The sequence below is a fragment of the Hypomesus nipponensis genome, chromosome 9, assembly GCF_054491055.1.
Source record: "Hypomesus nipponensis isolate SF chromosome 9, ASM5449105v1, whole genome shotgun sequence".
Lineage (NCBI taxonomy): Eukaryota > Metazoa > Chordata > Actinopteri > Osmeriformes > Osmeridae > Hypomesus > Hypomesus nipponensis.
Genome location: NC_140369.1, coordinates 3,137,000 through 3,158,549, shown reverse-complemented (window position 1 = coordinate 3,158,549; position 21,550 = coordinate 3,137,000). Strand labels below are relative to the sequence as shown.

Below are 21,550 nucleotides of genomic sequence, written 5' to 3'. Positions count from 1 at the left end.
CCATGTTGTCCGCTTTCTATCAAAAGTAATGAGTTGCTAGGCAACACATGAAACACTGTGAGAATACTTGAGCTACAATTAGCCAAGAGGTACCATTTATTTTCGTAAAAAAAATGGAAAGAAGCTAAAAATGCCATATAATAAACTACTTACTAACCTCGACCGTTCGGTCATGCCGGGAAATATCAAACAAAGGCTGGAACTTATCGACCAAGCGATAGCGAGGTTAGTAAGTAGTTATTATTTTAGCATACCTAAAAGGGGAGGGGGGGATTTGAACCTGTGATTTCTTGGTCTGCTGTGAAATACTCTACCACTGAGCTACAACCATCCAGTCATTCCAACACATGTTCACATCCAAATGTTTATTACTTATTTTCCAGTTCATCAACAACTTACCTTTCTACAACATGGATTTATACAAGTCTTTATACGAGTTTGAAAACATGATGGTGTCAGAGTGCACACCCAGCAGGATGGTGTCAGAGTGCACACCCAGCAGGATGGTGTCAGAGTGCACACCCAGCAGGATGCAGGATGGTGTCAGAGTGCACACCCAGCAGGATGGTGTCAGAGTGCACACCCAGCAGGATGGTGTCAGAGTGCACACCCAGCAGTAGGAGTCATTGCTTCAGCCCAAAGGAGGTTGTTGGACAAACATAGTCACTTCATGTACTGGAATAAGGAGTAAATATTCTTTTGTATGTAAGATAAGGCAGAGATAGTTGAATTCCTGAGAAACCTGTGTGTAAAAGTCCCACATGTCAGATATTCACATGAATGTTGTTGCATTATATGTGGTCTCATTCTTAAAAAAAAAAATGTCAAAAATCTCAGAAACCCCAAAACTACATAAAAACCGATTTGATAGAAAATAGATGATCTATTCCAGTAATAGGATATTCTGGCCTGGCCCGTTGGAGAACATCTCATTAAAAAGGCTTCTGACATATTTCAGATAGTTCCATCACTGATGGCAGTTTATTTAACTGCTTGCTGGGGTCAAAGTTCATCAACAGTCTTCGGTTGCGAAGCAAGCAGGTGGAAAAATGACCTCTGTTGCCCACAGCAACCACAATGATGCGCTCACTCTGGTGTCACTTAGTGATGTCACCAGGAGGCTAGTGTTCATTCCTCCATTCTGGATGGATTAACTGTTGCAAGGGGCTCTCATCTGACTCACCTGGGGAAACACACACACACACAGGCAGAGATGCACACATGAACACACAGACACACACACAGGTAGACACGCAGACAGTAAAGGGAAAGGAGAGGAGGAGAGATCAGATAAGCTTAAAACTGAGTAGGTTACTCTTGTTAATGTTAGGAGGCTGGATGCTGTAGCTAACTCTAACAGTGTTAGCAGGCTGGATGCTGTAGCTAACTGAAACTGTGTTAGCAGGCTGGATGCTGTAGCTAACTCTAACAGTGTTAGCAGGCTGGATGCTGTAGCTAACTCTAACAGTGTTAGCAGGCTGGATGCTGTAGCTAACTCTAACAGTGTTAGCAGGCTGGATGCTGTAGCTAACTCTAACAGTGTTAGCAGGCTGGATGCTGTAGCTAACTGAAACTGTGTTAGCAGGCTGGATGCTGTAGCTAACTCTAACAGTGTTGGCAGGCTGGATGCTGTAGCTAACTCTAACAGTGTTAGCAGGCTGGATGCTGTAGCTAACTCTAACAGTGTTAGCAGGCTGGATGCTGTAGCTAACTCTAACAGTGTTAGCAGGCTGGATGCTGTAGCTAACTCTAACAGTGTTAGCAGGTTGGATGCTGTAGCTAACTGAAACTGTGTTAGCAGGCTGGATGCTGTAGCTAACTCTAACAGTGTTAGCAGGCTGGATGCTGTAGCTAACTCTAACAGTGTTAGCAGGCTGGATGCTGTAGCTAACTCTAACAGTGTTAGCAGGCTGGATGCTGTAGCTAACTCTCACAGTGTTAGCAGGCTGGATGCTGTAGCTAACTCTAACAGTGTTAGCAGGCTGGATGCTGTAGCTAACTCTAACAGTGTTAGCAGGCTGGATGCTGTAGCTAACTCTCACAGTGGTGGCAGGCTGGTTGCTAACACTCACAGGCTGGCTGCTCACTCTCAGACTGCACGTGGATCTTCAGGGACGCCAGGCGTGAGACCACATCGTCCTCCCCCTCAGCGTCCGCGTGGTTGAACCCTGTGTACCCCTTGTTATCCACACAGTACCTGATGAACCTGCAAACACAGTTAGAATCACGTTGAACCACATGGAACCACATGGAACCACTTGTAACGCGGAAGAACACTTTGGAATTAATGTGGAACACTGAGAAACATTTGATTTGTGTGTTCTACACATTCTGAAACGAAGTTCCAGTTCCATTTTATTGTATCAAGTTCTTTTCTACTGTAAGGTATCTTCAACCAGACCAAAACGCCCTGTCTATGTAGCTGATCTGATGTTCTGAACCGAGGTAGTCAGCTGTAGGCTCGTACCTCTCCCAGGTAGGGTCCTTGTTGAGGATAACAGGGTTTCCCACCACAATCAGCAGGGCCTTGGCGCGGGTCATAGCCACGTTAAACCTCTGGGGAGATCACATGACACAGGGGAGACCATAGATCAGGAGTCTGTCACCACACTAACTTAAACACACACGCACAAACTCGCATACACACACACTCAAACGCACACATTTACTTTCATATTCACACACACATTCCCTGACACACTTACATTGTGTGTGTACACACACACACACACAATCACACAATTCTTCACTCACGTACTTGCATGCAAAGCCATACTGTGGGTTTTAAGGTAGAGGATATCTGAATAACTGACAGACCTTCTCGTTAGCCAGGAAGCCGATGTTGAAATCTTGGTCCATCTTGACGTAGCTGATGCTGCTGCGGACTGTGGTAACCATGACAATCTTCCTCTCCTGGCCCTGGAACTCCTCCACAGAGCCCACCTGCAGAGACAAGTACACACACACACACACACACACACACACACACACACATGAACACACACGTACACCACACACACCACACAGAGGAACCCATATGGAACACTGAGGAACACATTAGAAACAGAACCTTCCACACAGGCCATGTAGCGCGTGGTAGCCGAACATCAGAAACTGACCTTCAGCTCCTGGATGTTGTTCCACTGGTTCAGTTCCTTCACTGACTTCAGAGCCTTCTGAATTTTCTCTACCTAAATAAACCAAATTATAGTACTATTTAAATGCTCCACACCAATATACACACCAGCCTCAATTATGTATGATACTTAAAATGCAATAAAGATTTCAGGGATCTCAGCGCTCTACAGGTGTGAGACTTGTCTTCTCACCTGCTTCCTGTAGGGGGCGATGATGCCAATGTCTCTGGGTGACAGTTTGGGCAGGCCCTTCTTGCCCTGAGTCTGCATGAGCTTGGTGAGGTAGTCCACCAGCACCTCAATCTCCGAAACGTTGAAGAAGGAAGGGCTGTTGGCTTCTCTCGTCCTTCCCCAGCACGCCGTGGAAAATTACTGGGAAGCCCTGGGAGAAACAGAAAGGTTACACACAGACAGGTAGCACTGGGAGGAACAGGAAGGTTAAACACAAACAGGAAGCCCTGGAAGGAACAGGAAGGTTACACACAAACAGGAAGCCCTGGAAGGAACAGGAAGGTTACACACAAACAGGAAGCACTGGGAATCTGTCCTGCACTCATGTGGCTGTCTCGATACATTGAGGTGATCAGGGTGTGTGGTGGAATTTTAGAATATAGTTACAATGTATGTGTTTCATATTGATAGATAATGTAATGAACTGGGGCTTTGTAGGACGCAAGCTCTATAGAATGGATAGCAGTTGGTCTTAAGGTATTTATGATGTTGTTTTATGATACCTAACTAAGAAACCAGAGGCACGGAGGTTGGGGAATTCTTGAGTTCCCGTGACTTAAAGGGAGAAGTTTAGATGGATCAGTTGATCTGGCAGCTCTGACCTTTTGGCCGAGGAGATTGTGTCCTGTGTCCTGTTTGTGTTTCATTAAAGGTATTTTACTATCCTCATTTAGAGAGGGAGCTGTGACATCAAAGGACTTTGGACACTTGGCCTGGGGAATTATATTGTCTTACCTATCACTGACCAGTGCTAGCCAATCACAGAGACCACTGCATTGATGGATTGACCATCTAGTAAGACCATCTGTTCTCAGTTCATATAAGGCAGTACATATCTGATGTTCTCTACCACTCTAACGAACGATCTGTATGTCCTCCTTTATGACTGGTCACAAAGTACTTTGTTTAAGCTTATGTAATTGTACATGCTAAATAAATTGTATTGAAACCACCATTCTGACTGTTCAAATCTACAGTGCCTGTGGAATTCTCTTCGACAGGTGTTTCCACCAGAATGATTCCAAATGCTGTGATACCTTGCTTTGGGTATGTTACAATTTATTCATTTAATGCATCCAATTGAAACTAGTGCCCATTTTTCACTTCTCTGCATATTGTTTCTGAGATTAAGATAATAACAGAAATATTGTCTGAATTAGTTGATATATACCTATATACTATATACAACTATATTGTCATAATGATGGATTCTGTCTCATGGAATAGAGAGTGAAGGACAGCAAAATAAAGTTGATGCTGAATACTGTGATTCATTTGAGGGTAACTTCGTCTACAAATAGGTCACCTTCTTAGGCAGGTATTCCCAGTTGCGATACGTGTCGCGTTCCCATTGGTCAGCAAACACCTGTAGTTCGTTGTCATAGAAGAGCTGATTGGGTATTTCCAAAATGGCAGGGTGGGACCTGAACAGAGACAGATAGATAGAGGCTGATTATCAAACCAGAAAACACTAAGAACGTACTTACGTTCTTGACAAGAACGTTCTTGCCAAGCGTCTTGCGAGAACGGTCTTGCAAGACTGCAAGGACGGAGAACGATTTGAGATGCTTGGGTTTTTGCAATGACTTCTGAGAAATCAGATGCGTTCCCGCTGACCAAGTCACTATCCGATGCATCCTCGATCAAAGGGCCGGATCAAGAACATTTGAGGGTATTTTTGGCGTTCTTGGTGACTTGTGTTTTTTGGATTTGAACCGTACTTGGGCAATGACGTCAAACAAATTCGCAAGAATAGAAAAAAACATGTATTGATAAACAGCCAGAGACAGAGTAAAACAGAGAGACAGAGGAAAAGACGAGCTCTACAGAACACAATTATACATCGAACAGAAGGAACTTGAAACAAAGTCAAAAGTACTTTCAACAAGGGAAAAGAGACATCAGATGTAGAGTTGTGCACCTGTAGTTACGGAGTAGCTTGGTGACGAAGCGGCTGTTGTAGTGTTCCAGCTCTCCAGTCTTCTGGTACAAAGAGTTGTGCTTCATTAGTCTCTCTAGCAGAGACAGGCCTTGGGGAGGAGGGGAGGAGGAGGGGGGAGGAGTAGGAGGGGGAAGAAGAGGGGGGAGGAGGAGGAGGGGGGAGGAGGAGGTTGACATGGAGTTCTGTAACAGGCATGTGTTGACACCAGGAAGTGTAACAGTGTAACGTGTGTGGATGTGTAAACGTGTGTTGAAACGTAACATCGATGGGTTATAGGTCCTACAGGCTAGTATGTGGGGATGTGCAGGAGTAGGGGACAAGGCTGAGGTCTGGGTTGCACTGCATCTGCCCCGGGGGCATCATGTTTTTGAATAGTCTTTTTGACTAGTCTCAGACAGAGGCGTCATGAGTTGGAAACAACACATTCCTGTGGTTTAGAAGGAGAAGAGGATGGGCCAGAAGCCAGGGAGAGGAGCTAGGCCTCTCGTTTTGAGTCTCTGTCTTCTCCGGAGGAGGAGGAAGGGAACAGAGAAAGCAGCTCTAGCTGATCGTAGACTGATAGTAACCATGGACACAGTCTGCCTCATGGAAGGGTAAAGGAAACTGGGAGAAAGGGTGGGGCAACACTGGGAAATTGGATTATGAAGGGAAGGGGAGCTTCCTCATATCGACTATATAATGTGTTAGATTTTAGGAGTTGTCGTGGCGTGAATTGATTGCTTGTACGGACTAAAGGTTAGAATGAAGGATGTCCATAAACAGTGGGGAAGGCCGAGGTCTAAGTGCCATTATCTGAGGGGGTGTAATCTTGTTTACATTTTTCATGAAAAATTGTTGCCAGAATTGGGAATCATCACACTCTAACAGGGTTTAGGAGAAACCCACAGAATGGGAGTCAGATGGCTGGGCGTTTAGGGAGTCGGGTTATTAATCAGAAGGTTGTTGGTTCAATTCCGGGCCGTGCCAAATGACGTTGTGTCCTTGGGCAAGGCACTTCACCCTACTGGCCTTGGGGAGAATGGCCCTGTATTTACTATAAGTCGCTCTGGATAACAGCGTCTGTTAAATGACTAAATGTAAATGAAGAATGAGAGCCAGGATAAGGAGCTAGTTCTCCTTTTCAGAGTATCTATCTCCTCCTCCTCCTTCTCTGGAGGGAACATAGTGAGAGGGTCGGGCCGACATTAGAGATAGGGAACTCGTGCACATGACAAATCATGGAAAAAGGGAACAAACTATGGAAAGATTATGATGCCATATTAGGAAATGATAGTATGGAGTGAGAGGGGATTTCCTCATATTGACTCTATATCGTGCTGGGCTTTAGGCTTCTCTAGCTTTTTCTGTCTTCCTGTATCAACTGTTGCATCGCTGAATAAACCATCAGGTTGCCCTGATTTTGAAAGATGTCCCACTCCGACTTTTTCTTTTGACCCAAACCCTTCTGACGAACAAAAATATCCTGCACGTATTACTGGTTCTGATTGTAGTGTTACATGCGTTTATGTGTAGATAATAGACAGTGTTACATGTGTTTATGTGTAGATAATAGACAGTGTTACATGTGTTTATGTGTAGATAATAGACTGTGTTACATGTGTTTATGTGTAGATAATAGACAGTGTTACATGTGTTTATGTGTAGATAATAGACAGTGTTACATGTGTTTATGTGTAGATAATAGACAGTGTTACATGTGTTTATGTGTAGATAATAGACAGTGTTACATGTGTTTATGTGTAGATAATTGACAGTGTTACATGTGTTTATGTGTAGATAATAGACAGTGTTACATGTGTTTATGTGTAGATAATAGACCGTGTTACATGTGTTTATGTGTAGATAATAGACAGTGTTACATGTGTTTATGTGTAGATAATAGACAGTGTTACATGTGTTTATGTGTAGATAATAGACAGTGTTACATGTGTTTATGTGTAGATAATAGACAGTGTTACATGTGTTTATGTGTAGATAATTGACAGTGTTGCGTGCGGCTGCTCACCCAGTCCGTGCTGGAGAGCGAGGGGCGAGCGGAGGATAGGACCCAGCTGCTGAGGGTCACCGGCCAGAACCAGCTGACCCCCCCTCGCCCGGAGCAGACCTGGGACACAGAGAGAGGGAGGGAGGGAGAGGGGGACAGAGAGAGGGAGAGGGGAAGGAGAGGGGAGAGAGAGGGGGAGAGAGAGAGGGAAAGGGGAAGGAGAGAGGGAGAGGGGAGAGAGAGAGGGGGAGAGAGCGGGGGGGTAGAGGGGGGGGAGGGAGAGAGAGATGGGAGGGAGGGAGAGAGGGAGAGGGGAGAGAGAGAGGGAGAGAGAGAGGGGGGGAAGTAAAGAGATGGGAGGGGGAGGGAGAGAGAGATGGGAGGGAGGGTAGAAGGGGGGAGGGAGAGAGAGAGGGGGAGAGAGATGGGAGGGAGGGAGAACGGGAGAGAGTGAGGGGGAGGGAGAAAGAGAGAGAGAGGGGGGGAGGTGGAAGGAGAAAAAGGGGGGGGGAGACACATAATGAACAATATAGAAACTGTGGTTGTGGTTTCTTGATTATTGGGCAGGGTGGCAGGCATCCAGGTGGTAGTCAGAGGAGAGGTGGTGGGCCCAACAGGAGAATCTAAGCCTAAGTTGTATGAGCTACACTTTAGGAACAGGATCAGACTGGAATGCATGTTCAGGGCTGGGGGAGTCCTGCTCGGCAGTCCTAAGATTAGGATGTGTGTGTGTCTCAAATAGTGAGGCTGTTTTGGGTAAGAGTTATTAAACATAGCTTGCTAGAGAGTCAACAAGGCCTCAGAACAGTGAACTAGTGGGGTTCCAGGGGTGAAACAGCTGGAACCGTTCAGAAGTGACAACATAAGAGCTAAGAATACCCCCTATTCCTGGATTCATGCCTCAAAAAGTGAGGAGGAGAGATTGCAGATGGAGGGATGGTTAGGCGGTGGCGTTTGTTGAGATTGAGATCAGGGTGAACTGGGGTTTGAGGAGAAAGTAGAACATTGAGAGGAGTTCATCAGCACTTTAGGGGCCAGGTTGGCCTTGGTCAAACTGTGGGAAGAACCTTCTAGAAACTTCTAGATTGTTCCTCATATCTGTCTATATTATGGGATGTCCGGAAAAATGTGATTGCATTTTATATCTTCAATGAACCACTGGTATCGTGCTGAATAAATCATCAAGCCACCTTGACTTTGAAAGATATTCCGTCTCTGACTCTGTCTTTGAGTTTTTTCTTTCTGAAGAACAAACTTCATCCACAATATCTTGGATATCAGAAGTTCTTCAGATAGGAGTGGATCAAAAAATAGAGTCAACACAGAGTCTCTTTCTCAAGTCAAAAAGGTGGCTTAATGGTCTTTATTCTGGCAGAAAGGCAAGTACAGACAAACACTGGTACAGAACAAAAGGCACCTAACTTATCCCAACACCTGGCATTATAGGCAAAATATTAGCCCACACCCCTTGTCCCAAGAAATATGATGACATGCCCGCTTCCAGCTCCCACTCCTGGGAGCTCTTGAGTTTTCTATCGAGAACAGCTGGAAACACTCCGAAACCATAGCAACCCCTGCTCCCTTGCCTCTTCCTGGTCCAAACTAAACTGTAAACAGCAGAGTGTTCCCATAACAAGATACGCACACACAGAAGAGATCCCCCTGTATCAGACAGCCCAGCCTCACACCCTCGGCCCCCCTCCTGCCTCCCATGGCAGACCTAATGTCTGCAGTGACATTCCATCCTGCTCAAACAGGTCTTCTTCTAACATAGGTGACTCCATCTATCCTTAATACACTGCCACACAATAATCAGCCTGTCACGACACCAACAAAACAGAAAGAGAGAGCAAGAGGGAGGGAGGGAAAGACGAGAAGAGAGACATCTACAGAACATACTCTGTTTTAAATCCTGTTTTAAACCATACATCGTAGAAAAAGGGGTAGTCTAAGGGGGGGGGGAGGTAACCTGGGAGTTCTGTTTCTCACCTGCGACTGCGATGACACACTCGGGCTCCACGGCCTGGCCTGCCTCGTCCACGAACACGTGGGAGAAGTGACCAGCAGGAACCCCTCCAGACACCAGCCTGGAGCAGGGGGACAGGGCGACAAGGACGTAGAGACAGGACAGAGTCAGAGAGATAAGACAGAGTCAGAGAGACAGGACAGAGTCAGAGAGAGAGGACAGGGTCAGAGAGACAGGACAGGGTCAGAGAGACAGGACAGGGTCAGAGAGACAGGACAGAGTCAAAGAGACAGGACAGGGTCAGAGAGACAGGACAGGGTCAGAGAGACAGGACAGAGTCAAAGAGACAGGACAGGGTCAGAGAGACAGGACAGGGTCAGAAAGACAGGACAGGGTCAGAAAGACAGGACAGGGTCAGAGAGACAGGATGGGGGACAGGGGGACAGGACAGGGCGACAAGGACATAGAGACAGGACAGAGTCAGAGATACAGCACAGGGTCAGAGAGACAGGACAGGGTCAGAGAGACAGGACAGGGTCAGAGAGACAGGACAGAGTCAAAGAGAATGAATGAGTTTACTTAAATGTGATCCATAATAAATAACTAAGGAGTACACTTATGTTACTTATGTAAACTTATAAGTCAAACTTAAAAGAGATGAAACTAAATGTAAAGTAGAGACATTTGGATTTACCGCTTACCCCAACACCCCCTTACCCACTACCCTCCTTCTCCATCCCATCCCACCCCCTGTCCCCCTCACCCAACCACTCCCCGTACCTTCCAGCCGTCACCAGGGTGGTCACCAGGACCTTGTACTGCATCAGGACCTTCTTGGCCGGGAGCACAAAGCAGTCCTGGGTGGCGTCCCAGTTGCAGTGCCTCTACAACCACAAAGATCCAGACTGTGACCAGAATATGATATCCAGCACACAGTGTAATGCTGAGGAGTTTACTACTATAACTACAATATGATATCCAGCACACAGTGTAATGCTGAGGAGTTTACTACTATAACTACAATATGATATCCAGCACACAGTGTAATGCTGAGGAGTTTACTACTATAACTACAATATGATATCCAGCACACAGTGTAATGCTGAGGAGTTTACTACTATAACTACAATATGATATCCAGCACACAGTGTAATGTTGAGGAGTTTACTAGAGGAGCCACATCATGTACTAATAATGTATTCATCATCATGTACTAATAATGTATTAATCATCCTGTACTAATAATGTATTAATCATCATGTACTAATAATGTATTCATCATCATGTACTAATAATGTATTCATCATCATGTACTAATAACGTATTCATCATCATGTACTAATAACGTATTCATCATCATGTACTAATAACGTATTCATCATCATGTACTAATAACGTATTCATCATCATGTACTAATAACGTATTCATCATCATGTACTAATAACGTATTCATCATCATGTACTAATAACGTATTCATCATGATGTAATAATAACGTATTCATCATCATGTACTAATAACGTATTCATCATCATGTACTAATAACGTATTCATCATCATGTACTAATAACGTATTCATCATCATGTACTAATAACGTATTCATCATCATGTACTAATAACGTATTCATCATCATGTACTAATAACGTATTCATCATCATGTACTAATAACGTATTCATCATCATGTACTAATAACGTATTCATCATCATGTACTAATAACGTATTCATCATCATGTACTAATAATGTATTCATGCAGTGGACGCTTTTATCCACAGCAGTGAAAGGTGGGGATTCTGACCAGCAACTTCTAGTTCTACAGTTGAGTGCTCTAACCAGTGAGCTTTACCCCATCCCCCTGTTCCACAAGAGTAAGACAGGGTATACCTCAGCGCTGGAGCGTTTGACTCCAGATAGAGGTCAGAGGTTCAAATCAACCCCTGTCCATTGTTTTGGATAAAAAGCGGATAAAAAGCTAAATGAACACATTATTAGAAGATGATTTGACACGTTAGATGATGTTGGGGTGGGGTTGAGGGTGGTTGTGAGGGTGGGGTCGGGGGTGAAGGTGGGGGTGAGGGTGGGGTTGAGGGTGAGGGTGGGGGTAAGTGTGAGGGCGGGGGTGAAGGTGGGGGTGGGGGTGGGGGCGGGGGTAAGTGTGAGGGCGGTCCTCACCAGCAGGTGTTTGGGTACGGTACCGGGGGCACGGCTGCTGGCGTACAGCCGGTGGACCCGGTGAGGGTCCAGGTGCCCCAGCAGGCGTTCGCACAGCAGGTCTGCGGCGCTGTTGGACGGGGCGCAGGCCAGGATGTGGGCCTTGGGGTCGGCCCGCTCCACCTGGGACACACACGCAGGGGAGGGGAGGGGAACACGACACGCTTTAGTCTGATGTGGGGAGGTAGGGTTTGGGAAGGCACAGGAGAGACAGGATTGTTAAATGATTGTAGTATATTGTCGTTCATCAGAAGGTTTTTGGTCGAGAGAATAGTGTGGGATAGTGGAATATCTTTCTATATCAAGGTAGCTTGATGGTTTATTCAGCAAAGCAGCAATTGATACAGAAATACAATGAACGCTACAGACTTCTAAGATCCAGCACATATTTATAGTCAACATGAGCAAATTCCCCCTCCCTCCATAAAACTATTTCCCAATAGTACCCTCAGAATTCACCCACACTCAGCTCCCTTATCCGTAACTCATCATGTGCACACGCTCCCTTCTCTCCACTGTCCCCTCCTCCTGCTCTCTCTGTTCCCATCAAGAACTGGTTCTGGACCCTGGCCTCTGTTCTGAGGTTTCTCCTTCTGGACCCTGGCAATAGCCCTCTGATGGTCAGGTTTTCTGTATACATGAGGCTTGTGTCTTTGTGAGGTCAAGAGGTCAGACAGTGAGGCCCCTCACTAAGCAAACATAGACCTGGAATGCACTATGTCCAGACTCTTAGGAGACAGTAAGAAGGAAGTAAGAACAGTAAGAACATGCCCAAATAGGACTTATATGAGTTAGGACGTCTTCACCTGTTTGCCTGTTATACTGTGTCAAATGTACTGACCACTGAGACCCAGTAAGGAAGCGATTCTGTGCATTCTGTGTTTGAACATGTCCAGCTAATGTATATAAATGCCATCCGAGAGACATGTTTCTCACCCATACTGACCACGGCTGTGGACGGGTCACGTGGTCCGAGCTCATGCTAATAAACGGGGGAGTCAGGTGGCTGAGCTGTTAGGGAATCGGGCTAGTAATCAGAAGGTTGCTGGTTCGACCAACCCTAACCAAATTACGTTGTGTCCTTGGGCAAGGCACTTCGCCCTACTTGCCTCGGGGGAATGTCCCTGTACTTACTGTAAGTCGCTCTGGATAAGAGCATCTGCTAAATGACTAAATGTAAACAAAGTGAACCCTTTTCCATTGTTGTGCATCCTTCCGGCCAGACTTCTGACAGAAATCCTGACTTCTGACAGAAATCTCTACATGGATTGGCACCACTGTACCTCTCCGGTCTCCTTGCACCCTATTGCCCCGCAAGGACTCTAAGGTCTCAAGATGCCGGCTATCTGGTAATACCCAAAATTAAGAAAAAAACTGCTGGAGGTAGGGCGTTCTCATATAGAGCACCTCTTCTCTGGAACAAATTACCTGTCTCAATTAGGGAGGCTGATACTGTTTCGACATTTAAAACTAGATTAAAAACGTTCTTGTTTAGTCAATCCTATGATTGTTAAATGTGTGTACTTTCTATGTAAACCTGGGGTGTGCGTTTGCCTATGTGTGTATCACATGCAACTTTTAAATTGTAATTTTAGCTTATGTTCACACTGCCCATTTAAATGTTACAAATAAAGTAAACCTGTTATTGTATATTGTTACTGTAATAGTTCCGTTGCTGTATATTCTTATTGTTATAGTTTACTAGTTGGAGACAACGGGGGGGCTGGTTGTTTTCATCCTTATTCGTATAATATAACCTATTTTAGAGTTGTTTCCCCCGGAACAGATTTCATGTTCCAACCAAGGGGGGCTGTCACTGTCTACCCTCTTAGCTTTGTTAAATTGCTGCACTAGTCCATACTTGACCGGTGGGGATCTCATTCTATTACGACTGTAACTGTTAGCTGCTCCTGGCATTCTCTAATCCCTGTTCTCCTCTCTGTCCCCGTTTTTGGTGTTTCAAAACCCATTGACATTGTATGACTATGTTTAGCTTGTGTTCTGCTACTCTCTGTTACCAACCGTTTCTGGAGGAGGGGATCCCTCTCTGAATTGCTCCTCCCAAGATTTCTTCAATTTTTTCTACCGTTGGGAGTTTTTCTGGGAGTTTTTCCTTGTCTTCCTTGAGGGTTTAGGTTGGTTGAGGGGCAGTTCTATGGGCGTATGTGAAGCCCTCTGTGACATGCTTGCGTGTAAAAAGGGCTATACAAATACATTTGATTTGATCTTAACAGCCGTTTTCCCCACTATTCTGTACCAGAGGAATGTGCTGTCTCTCAACTTGTGGCATATTTCTCTGGGTCCGTTTAAGGAAAAGCAACAGACTTTCAGATCATGAAACCCAGACCTGCCCTGAGAGTAGTCATGGGCTGGGAGCTGTGAATTGCTTTCTCTGAGACTGTTGTAACGTCATCACTGCCTGACTGTCACTATATATGTTTACTTTCTTGTGCCCTAAAAAAAAAATTGCCTCCAGAGATGAGAGAGACATGATTGAGACCTAAGTCTGGTGTTGTGTTGTGTGTGTCATTTATTCAGAGGTCTGGTTTTCTCTCCCAATCTGCAGATTGATAATACTTATTAAATCTGGAACCCAACTGAACTTAGTCACTCTGTTAATGAAAAGACGGACAAATCACTTTTTTCATCCCTGCCCAGCCCCAGATTAGTCCACTGTACTCGAGTCTTTCCCAGCCCAGGTTAGTCCACTCTAGTCCAATCCAGTCTTGTACCTGGGTCATGGCTTCCACCAGGGTGATGGTCTTGCCGGTGCCTGGTGGTCCGAAGACAAGGTAGGGGGCAGGCTTGGAGGCTCCGGCCACAATGTGCTGGATCACAGCATACTGCTCGGGGTTGTCCTCCAGCTGGCGGTTAAACATCCTGGATACAAACCCAGGACCCACCTCTATTAACACAGCCTCACAAACACAGTGCACACCACTATTAACACAGCACCACAATCAGTACACACCTCTTACACCTAGTACAGAGAGACGCTAAGAAGATCCCTGCATGCAAGAGAGAACTGAGAGAGAACCAGGAAAGGGAGGGAGAACCATGCAAGGGAGGGAGGACCAGAGATGCTAAGAAGAACCCTGAATGTGAGGGAGAACAGGAGGGAGAACCGGACCTGAGTTTGGGCAGGGGGGTCTCGGTGCTGGCCGCGGCCCTGGGGAAGAGCAGGTCATTCAGCCGGTGTAGGGTCGCCAGGTCCACGGCCCAGTGCTGGAGCTTCAGGGGATAGCGGTTGAGGGTGAACTCCACGTCAAACTTCATGTTACTGAGGAAGACCTCCAGAAGTCTGGGAGAGACAGAGATGTTACTGAGAAAGACCTCCAGAAGTCTTTGAGACACAGACATGTTACTGAGGAAGAACTGCAGAAGTCTTTGAGACACAGACATGTTACTGAAGAAGACCTCCAGAAGTCTGGGTTCTGTCCAGACAGAGAGTGTTCAACAAATCGGACCCCCATACAGCTCCGAAACAACAGATGATTTATTGTACAGTCATGCAGATAGGTTTGGGTTAGGGCTAAGGTTAAGGTTGGAGTTAGGGTCAGGGTCCAGCTCCAGGGTCAGAGTTTAGGTTAAGGATCAGGCTTTAGATTGAGGAGATATGGTCAGGGTTAAAGTTAGGGTTAGGGTCAAGATTCAGGGTCAAGGTTTAGGGTTCAAGTTAGGGTCAGGTTCTGGAAGCTATCCTACCTCTTAGAAAAACCCATTTTAACTCTGTCCAGCTCTACTCTGTAGACGTAGCCTGTGAAGACGGTGATTGGCTGGACCTTCTCCTCCGACCGAGACACCTTCAGGCAGTCTCCTCGGAGGACAGACGGCCTGTTCTCAGCCACACCTGGCACCTGGCGGGGCAAGAACACATGGGGCTGTTGGATTTCAATCTACGTTTATGGATGGGATCGGTTGCACTGCCTGGTAGCTTAGCCCTAGGTGATGTAGCACACATCAAGTGCACCTCAACTTTTCATGGTGATGCAAACAGTGTTTGACCCTGTTGGGATCATCGGCATGGCTCTCATGCTTTCAGAACTCAGAGGAGCACAAGAAGAAGAAAGAGAGGGGCAGGAAATGAAGGGAGACTAAATGGAGAGACAGGAAATAGTTTGTTAAATGTATTGTTGCTTGCTTTCCTCCAGGTACACTTTCGGGGATCACGTTGCTTAACTGTAATTTGTTGAACTACATGCTCTTCCGGTTCTACCCACTGCCACTTATTTGCTTTTCACAATGTATGCTTCATGTTTTGGCTACCTGCAATGTTTTAGGGGCTATCTCGTTGTTCATGATCATTGACCTATGCACTTTTTGTAAAGCTCTTTCTTGTAAGTCGCTTTGGATAAAAGCATCTGCCAAATAAATAAATGTAATGTAAATGTAAATGGAGGAAGTGTGTGTCTCTTTACCTGGAGGATCAGCAGCTTCTTGTTTGTGTGATCCTGAGTCATGGTATGACCACGCAGGTCATACCTCCTGATGTCCACCTCCATCTGGATCTCCTCCAGGTGCAGCAGCAGGTGGAAGCGCTGGGAGTAGTTCTTCATCCTCAGGGGACAGAAGAGGAGGGCTCTGAGGGACAGACGCAGGGGCAGAGAGGACGGGTAGAGGGATAGGGAGGGTGGAGAGACAGACAGGTGAGGGAGGGTAGAGAGACAGACAGACAGGGAGGGTGGAGAGACAGACAGGTGAGGCAGGGTAGAGAGACAGACAGGTGAGGGAGGGTAGAGAGACAGACAGACAGGGAGGGTGGAGAGACAGACAGGTGAGGGAGGGTAGAGAGACAGACAGACAGGGAGGGTGGAGAGACAGACAGGTGAGGGAGGGTAGAGAGACAGACAGACAGGGAGGGTGGAGAGACAGACAGGTGAGGGAGGGTAGAGAGACAGACAGACAGGGAGGGTGGAGAGACAGACAGGTGAGGCAGGGTAGAGAGACAGACAGGTGAGGGAGGGTGGAGAGACAGACAGGACAGGGAGGGTGGAGAGACAGACAGGTGAGGCAGGGTAGAGAGACAGACAGGTGAGGGAGGGAGGGTGGAGAGACAGACAGGTGAGGGAAGGTGGAGAGACAGACAGGTGAGGGAGGGTGGAGAGACAGACAGGACAGGCCAGGGGAAGGGAGTGTTGACAGATGGAAAAAAAAGCCAAATAATGTGTGATTCACTTTTACTTTCTTAATCCACAAATGCATCGTTGTGAGTGTCAGATGTCTTAAATGGGTCAGGGTTCGGTAGAGAGCAATGTGAGTAAGCTGAACGTCTTATGAGGGTCTTCTTTCACCTGACAGATGGCAGTTTCTGTCTGGCTGCATCTGACAAGTACTCTGAATCCTCCATATTCTGCCTGGACAAGTCCTTGAGGTAAAGAGGATACATATAGTCTCCAAGTTTCACGGTCAGTCTGAGATGATGGACCACAGAACTGTGAGGAACACAGAGAAACATGAGTTCCTTGAGTCTGACCACCCCAAAAAAATCCTGTTAGAATTTTCTTGGCACTTGTAACATGCACCATTCGCATGTCACTTGGGATAAAAACCATCTGCTTGATGACGAAAACATCAACCGTAAACACTGTGCTCGTCACCTCTCAGGGGGTTCCCCCTCCACGATCACGGTGTTGACTGGCCTGCGGATGGCAGCCTGGTAGGGTCGGTAGGGCTCCACGGGCCCCAGCTCCACCCCCAGCGCGCCCCTGGCCCAGGCCTCCATCTCCCTAAGGATGCAGAAGGGTTTGGACCCGGGCCGGTCGGGGCAGAACTCAAAGTACATGGTGGCAGGGAAGTGTCCGTAATGATGCAGGCGGTACTGCACCTCCACTTGGTAGCTCTCTCCTTGGAGAGGAGGAAGGGAGGGAGGGGGGGGGGAGTGAGGAGGGAGACACTGTGTAGACGATTGAGTAGTGTGTGTTCACATGTGTGTGCATTGCTGTGTGTGTGAGTGTGTGTGTGTGTGTGTAGGTGTGTGTGTGTGTTGAGTTGGCTGAGCGGTTAGGGAATCGGGCTAGTGAGGTTGCCGGTTCGATTCCGGCCGTGTAATTTTGTGACGTTGTGTCAGGCATTTCACCCTACTTGCCTCGGGGAGAGTGTCCCTGTACGTAACTGTAAATCGCTCTGGATAAGAGCGTCTGCTAAATGACTACATGTGAATGTGAGTTTCCTTACCAGGGCTGAGGAGCAGAGGGCTCGTCCGGGTCACCCTCCTCTCGTCCAGCAGGGTGAAACAGCTCATGCGATGCAAGGCGCTGTAGAGGGTGAAGTGGACACTGCCCTTCCCCTCGTTCAGGATGTGGAACTTCACCGCAAACAGCTGCCCCAGGCGGCCCACGCTGACGTGGATCTTGCCGTCGGTCACGGCGGGATCCGAGGTCATCACTATCCCCCCCTTGTCAGAGGTCAGCTCCTTCCTGGGAGGCAGACAGACGGAGGGAGGGATGGAGGGAGGGAGGGAGGGAGGGAGGGAGGGAGGGAGGGAGGGAGGGAGGGAGGGAGGGAGGGAGGGAGGGAGGGAGGGAGGGAGGGAGGGAGGGATGGAGGGAGGGAGGGATGGAGGGAGGGATGGAGGCAGACAGACGGAGGGAGGGATGGAGGGAGGGATGGAGGCAGACAGACGGAGGGAGGGATGGAGGGAGGGATGGAGGCAGACAGACGGAGGGAGGGATGGAGGGAGGGATGGAGGGAGGGATGGAGGGAGGGATGGAGGGAGGCAGACAGACGGAGGGAGGGATGGAGGGAGGGATGGACAGACAGAAAGAACGGTTGGAGAGGCGGAGACAGACAGGTACACAGGCAGACCGACGACAGACAGACAGACAGATTCCGAGACAGACGACCAGACAGACAGGCAGACAGATTAAAAGCATGCTCATCTTTTTCATGCCAAGTGATGGAAACGAAACAACTAGAACGTCTAACTAGCTTTCAGAAACATGTCATACTCTTCAACAACTCATCTGAAAACTGCCATCCAAGTTCAGGAAACCTCCACCCCAAACCTGGTCACGTGATCTCGTCAACACAACTCACCTGTTCATCCGTAGTCTGTTGAGGACCTCTTTAGCCAGACGCTTCTTGGGAGTCAGCAGCAAGGTGTCTGGGTGGCGGGCGGGGTAGGAGCCAGAGGATGGGGTTGAGCTCCTCACCCCTCCAGCCACGTGGGGTGAGGGGGTCCCTGGGCTCCCCTTCTGAGCTCCCTGAGGTCTCCTCCACTGGTCCCCATAGTAAACCCGAACCTTTCACATCGTTAAGAGACATTACAATATCTGTACCTGTGTGATTCATGTCTGCTCAATGCATTCTTCCCTTCATTGTTTTAATATCTATGGAGCCAGGTTAGGAGGTTGTCAGCAAGGCCGAGTCAGGTTTGATGTTGGTGTGTGTGTGTGTGCGTGTGCGTGTGTGTGTGTGTGAGTGTAGTCACTACAGCCGGGGGAAACTTTGCAGAGCTGAACCGTGGCTGTGTGGAGGAAAACTGAAAAGGCTGCCAAGGTTCTGTTCCCCACCAGAAGCAGCTGCTTAGTTGTGATATCAAATTAAGACTGTCCTATGTTGGGGGGGGGGGGGGGACGGACGACACTTCTGTAAGCCATATAAACTGTAGAAAGTTGATCATTCTGCGTGCTTTCTGCTTTTGCTATACCCTGCTATCCACAATGCTGTCATATATTATTTATTGAATTGCAGACAACACTCTCCAATGTTTTCTGTACCCTTCAAGAAGTAATCCACTACATCATCGACAGGAGACCGAGGTTTAGCGGTGGTACCGTACAGTTGGAACATGTCCGTTCCAACGCCCCCCCCGCTATAACCAGCGTTAAAATCCAAACCTATATAGGCCTTTAGTTGGCGGATTTAATCATATTCCCAAATAAATAAATGTGTGCCATGGTGTGTGAATATACAGCACAACTTATAAAACGCGTTCCGGTTGTCGTACCTGAGATTCGACGTTTATGTGGACTCTCCCCTTCTTGATGTAGGCTTTGTTGAATTTGTGAAGGGCATAGATAACGGTGGAGAATTTAGGGTATATATAGCCATCTCTGGAAAATACAGGATAAACGGTTGAACTTTTTTTTTTAAATATATATAATAGGGGAAAAGGCAGTTAGCCCAAATACGCTTAGATACTTACCTGTTTTTAAATTCCAAGTTATAAATGTCACGAAGTTCCTTCTTATTCGTTTTCGATGTTCTGTTTCCCAGGAATTCAACGAAGTCCAGTCCGGATTCCAAACAGTCCTTTAGTGACGGCATGTTGCGCCTAAATTCAGGTTGTTAGAATTGCTATGATGTAGTATGTGATTATTTATTGTTAAAGTCCAGAGTATAATGTCCACGGCCCAAATAGTTGACGTCAGGCTAGAGAGGGCATTCTGGCGGCACTGTTGACGAACGCGTTTTACGTACCTTCGCGCAGTTTACCAAATCCCTATATCCCACATCACTTCAGCGTCGGTTATGCACACCCATCCGTACTTTACACGGTCTGAGCTGGGGGCTGCTAAAACGATCCAACATGTCACGGCGATAGGGCAGGTCTGAAAGACGCAGCTTACTGCGTAGCCTACTGTCAGAGTTTAAATTAAATCATAGTAGACAGACACCTAACCTAACAAAACAATAACTGCCAGACTATCATTCCTTTTAATTGTCTTTATTTTTTCAATTAACTGACCGCTCTTCTGCCTTGATGCGTTAAGATAAGAGTTCGTGTCTCCCAAAGTCAGGAAGTTATTGACGACCCATACGCTTGTTAAACAAGACATGGAGCTACCGTGCGCATGTGGAACAATTCAACAGAAAGTAACAGGAATGCAATTCTGAAGTGCGTCTATGGTTAATAAGGGACTTTCACTGAGGCAACTGATGCACAATATTCGTTTAATGTCTATAATAACAGTTTAACACACTATAGTACACAGGAAATACAGATGACATGTCTGGTGTGGATACGAACCGCTGTGGGCTATCAGCAATAATCAGTGTGCTTTATGAAAAGTCATAAACGATCACCTTTATTGAACAGGATTGCCTCTGAAGTATTCAGCATAATAGGAAGCAGGTGAATGTCGTGTTCCTTCTCACCTGACTAGCAAAAAAACGTTATCTGAGAAAAGTAGCAGGCAACCAGACTGGTTAAATATATGCAGCATTTACATAAAGTACACATTTGGCACCAACTCACTTCCATCCCATATCAATTCCTCTTTAGATAAATTATTTTTCATACTGTGACAAAACAACCCTCTGATGATCACAATAATTAAAACATAGTATTTGGTGCAACATTACTTTATTCCGTTTGAATAATAAATGTCTGTTCTTACATTTTTTCGTCATAAAAAAATACAGCCCAAGCTGAAGAAAGGCCAGAGGACTGAACAGGCCTGGAAGGGTCCACATCATGTGAGTCTGACACATAAACCAGCCTGACAGTCCAATTTAACACATAAACCAGCCTGACAGTCCAATTTAACACATAAACCAGCCTGACAGTCCAATTTAACACATAAACCAGCCTGACAGTCCAATTTAACACATAAACCAGCCTGACAGTCTGATATAACACATAAACCAGCCTGACAGTCTGATATAACACATAAACCAGCCTGACAGACTAAGCTCTGAGTCATCTTCCCATGACTGCAAGGCTAATTTACCAGACTACTAAAACTAAACGAATCGGGACAGATTCAGTCATCAAGGGCAAATAAGGGAGGTAGCCGACTTCTCTCTAGCCAAGCCTACAGGTAAACAAGGGCGTTGGGGTGGTTCTGAGCTTCAAGATTCCAGACAGGAACACACATACATGTGGGAGGAAGTGGTGTGTGTGTGTGTGTGTGTGTGTGCGTGTGTGTGTGTGTGGGGAGGGGGGCATGCATAAGCTATACAGGATAAGTATTCAGGTTGCATATTGTCCTGTTGCTGTAAAAGGATGTTTTGAGGGATGGAAGATGTTGAGAGAGGTGTTTGCAGGATGCTGAAATGGCTGGGGTTAGGGGGTGATGGGGTGGGGGGGTGATGGGGTGAGGGGGTGATGGGGCTGTGACTTCCTGGGTCTGT

The 21,550-nt window shown here is 46.8% G+C and overlaps 1 protein-coding gene across 1 annotated transcript; it reads right to left on the bottom strand.

The window, feature by feature from the left end:
* Positions 1-350: 350 nt before the first annotated feature.
* Positions 351-19,861, bottom strand: mov10a (Mov10 RNA helicase a). Its single transcript, XM_084704781.1, is given in 23 exon segments — positions 351-1,183; positions 2,073-2,206; positions 2,468-2,556; positions 2,818-2,943; positions 3,120-3,191; positions 3,330-3,480; positions 3,482-3,519; positions 4,675-4,792; positions 5,290-5,398; positions 7,316-7,414; positions 9,284-9,381; positions 10,041-10,144; positions 11,435-11,596; positions 14,206-14,353; positions 14,604-14,774; positions 15,179-15,330; positions 15,892-16,054; positions 16,765-16,905; positions 17,071-17,317; positions 17,648-17,889; positions 18,509-18,714; positions 19,422-19,527; positions 19,620-19,861. Coding segments are annotated over 23 exon segments (3,060 nt in total). The 5' UTR covers positions 19,742-19,861; the 3' UTR covers positions 351-1,121.
* Between the last annotated feature and the right edge of the window lie 1,689 nt (positions 19,862-21,550).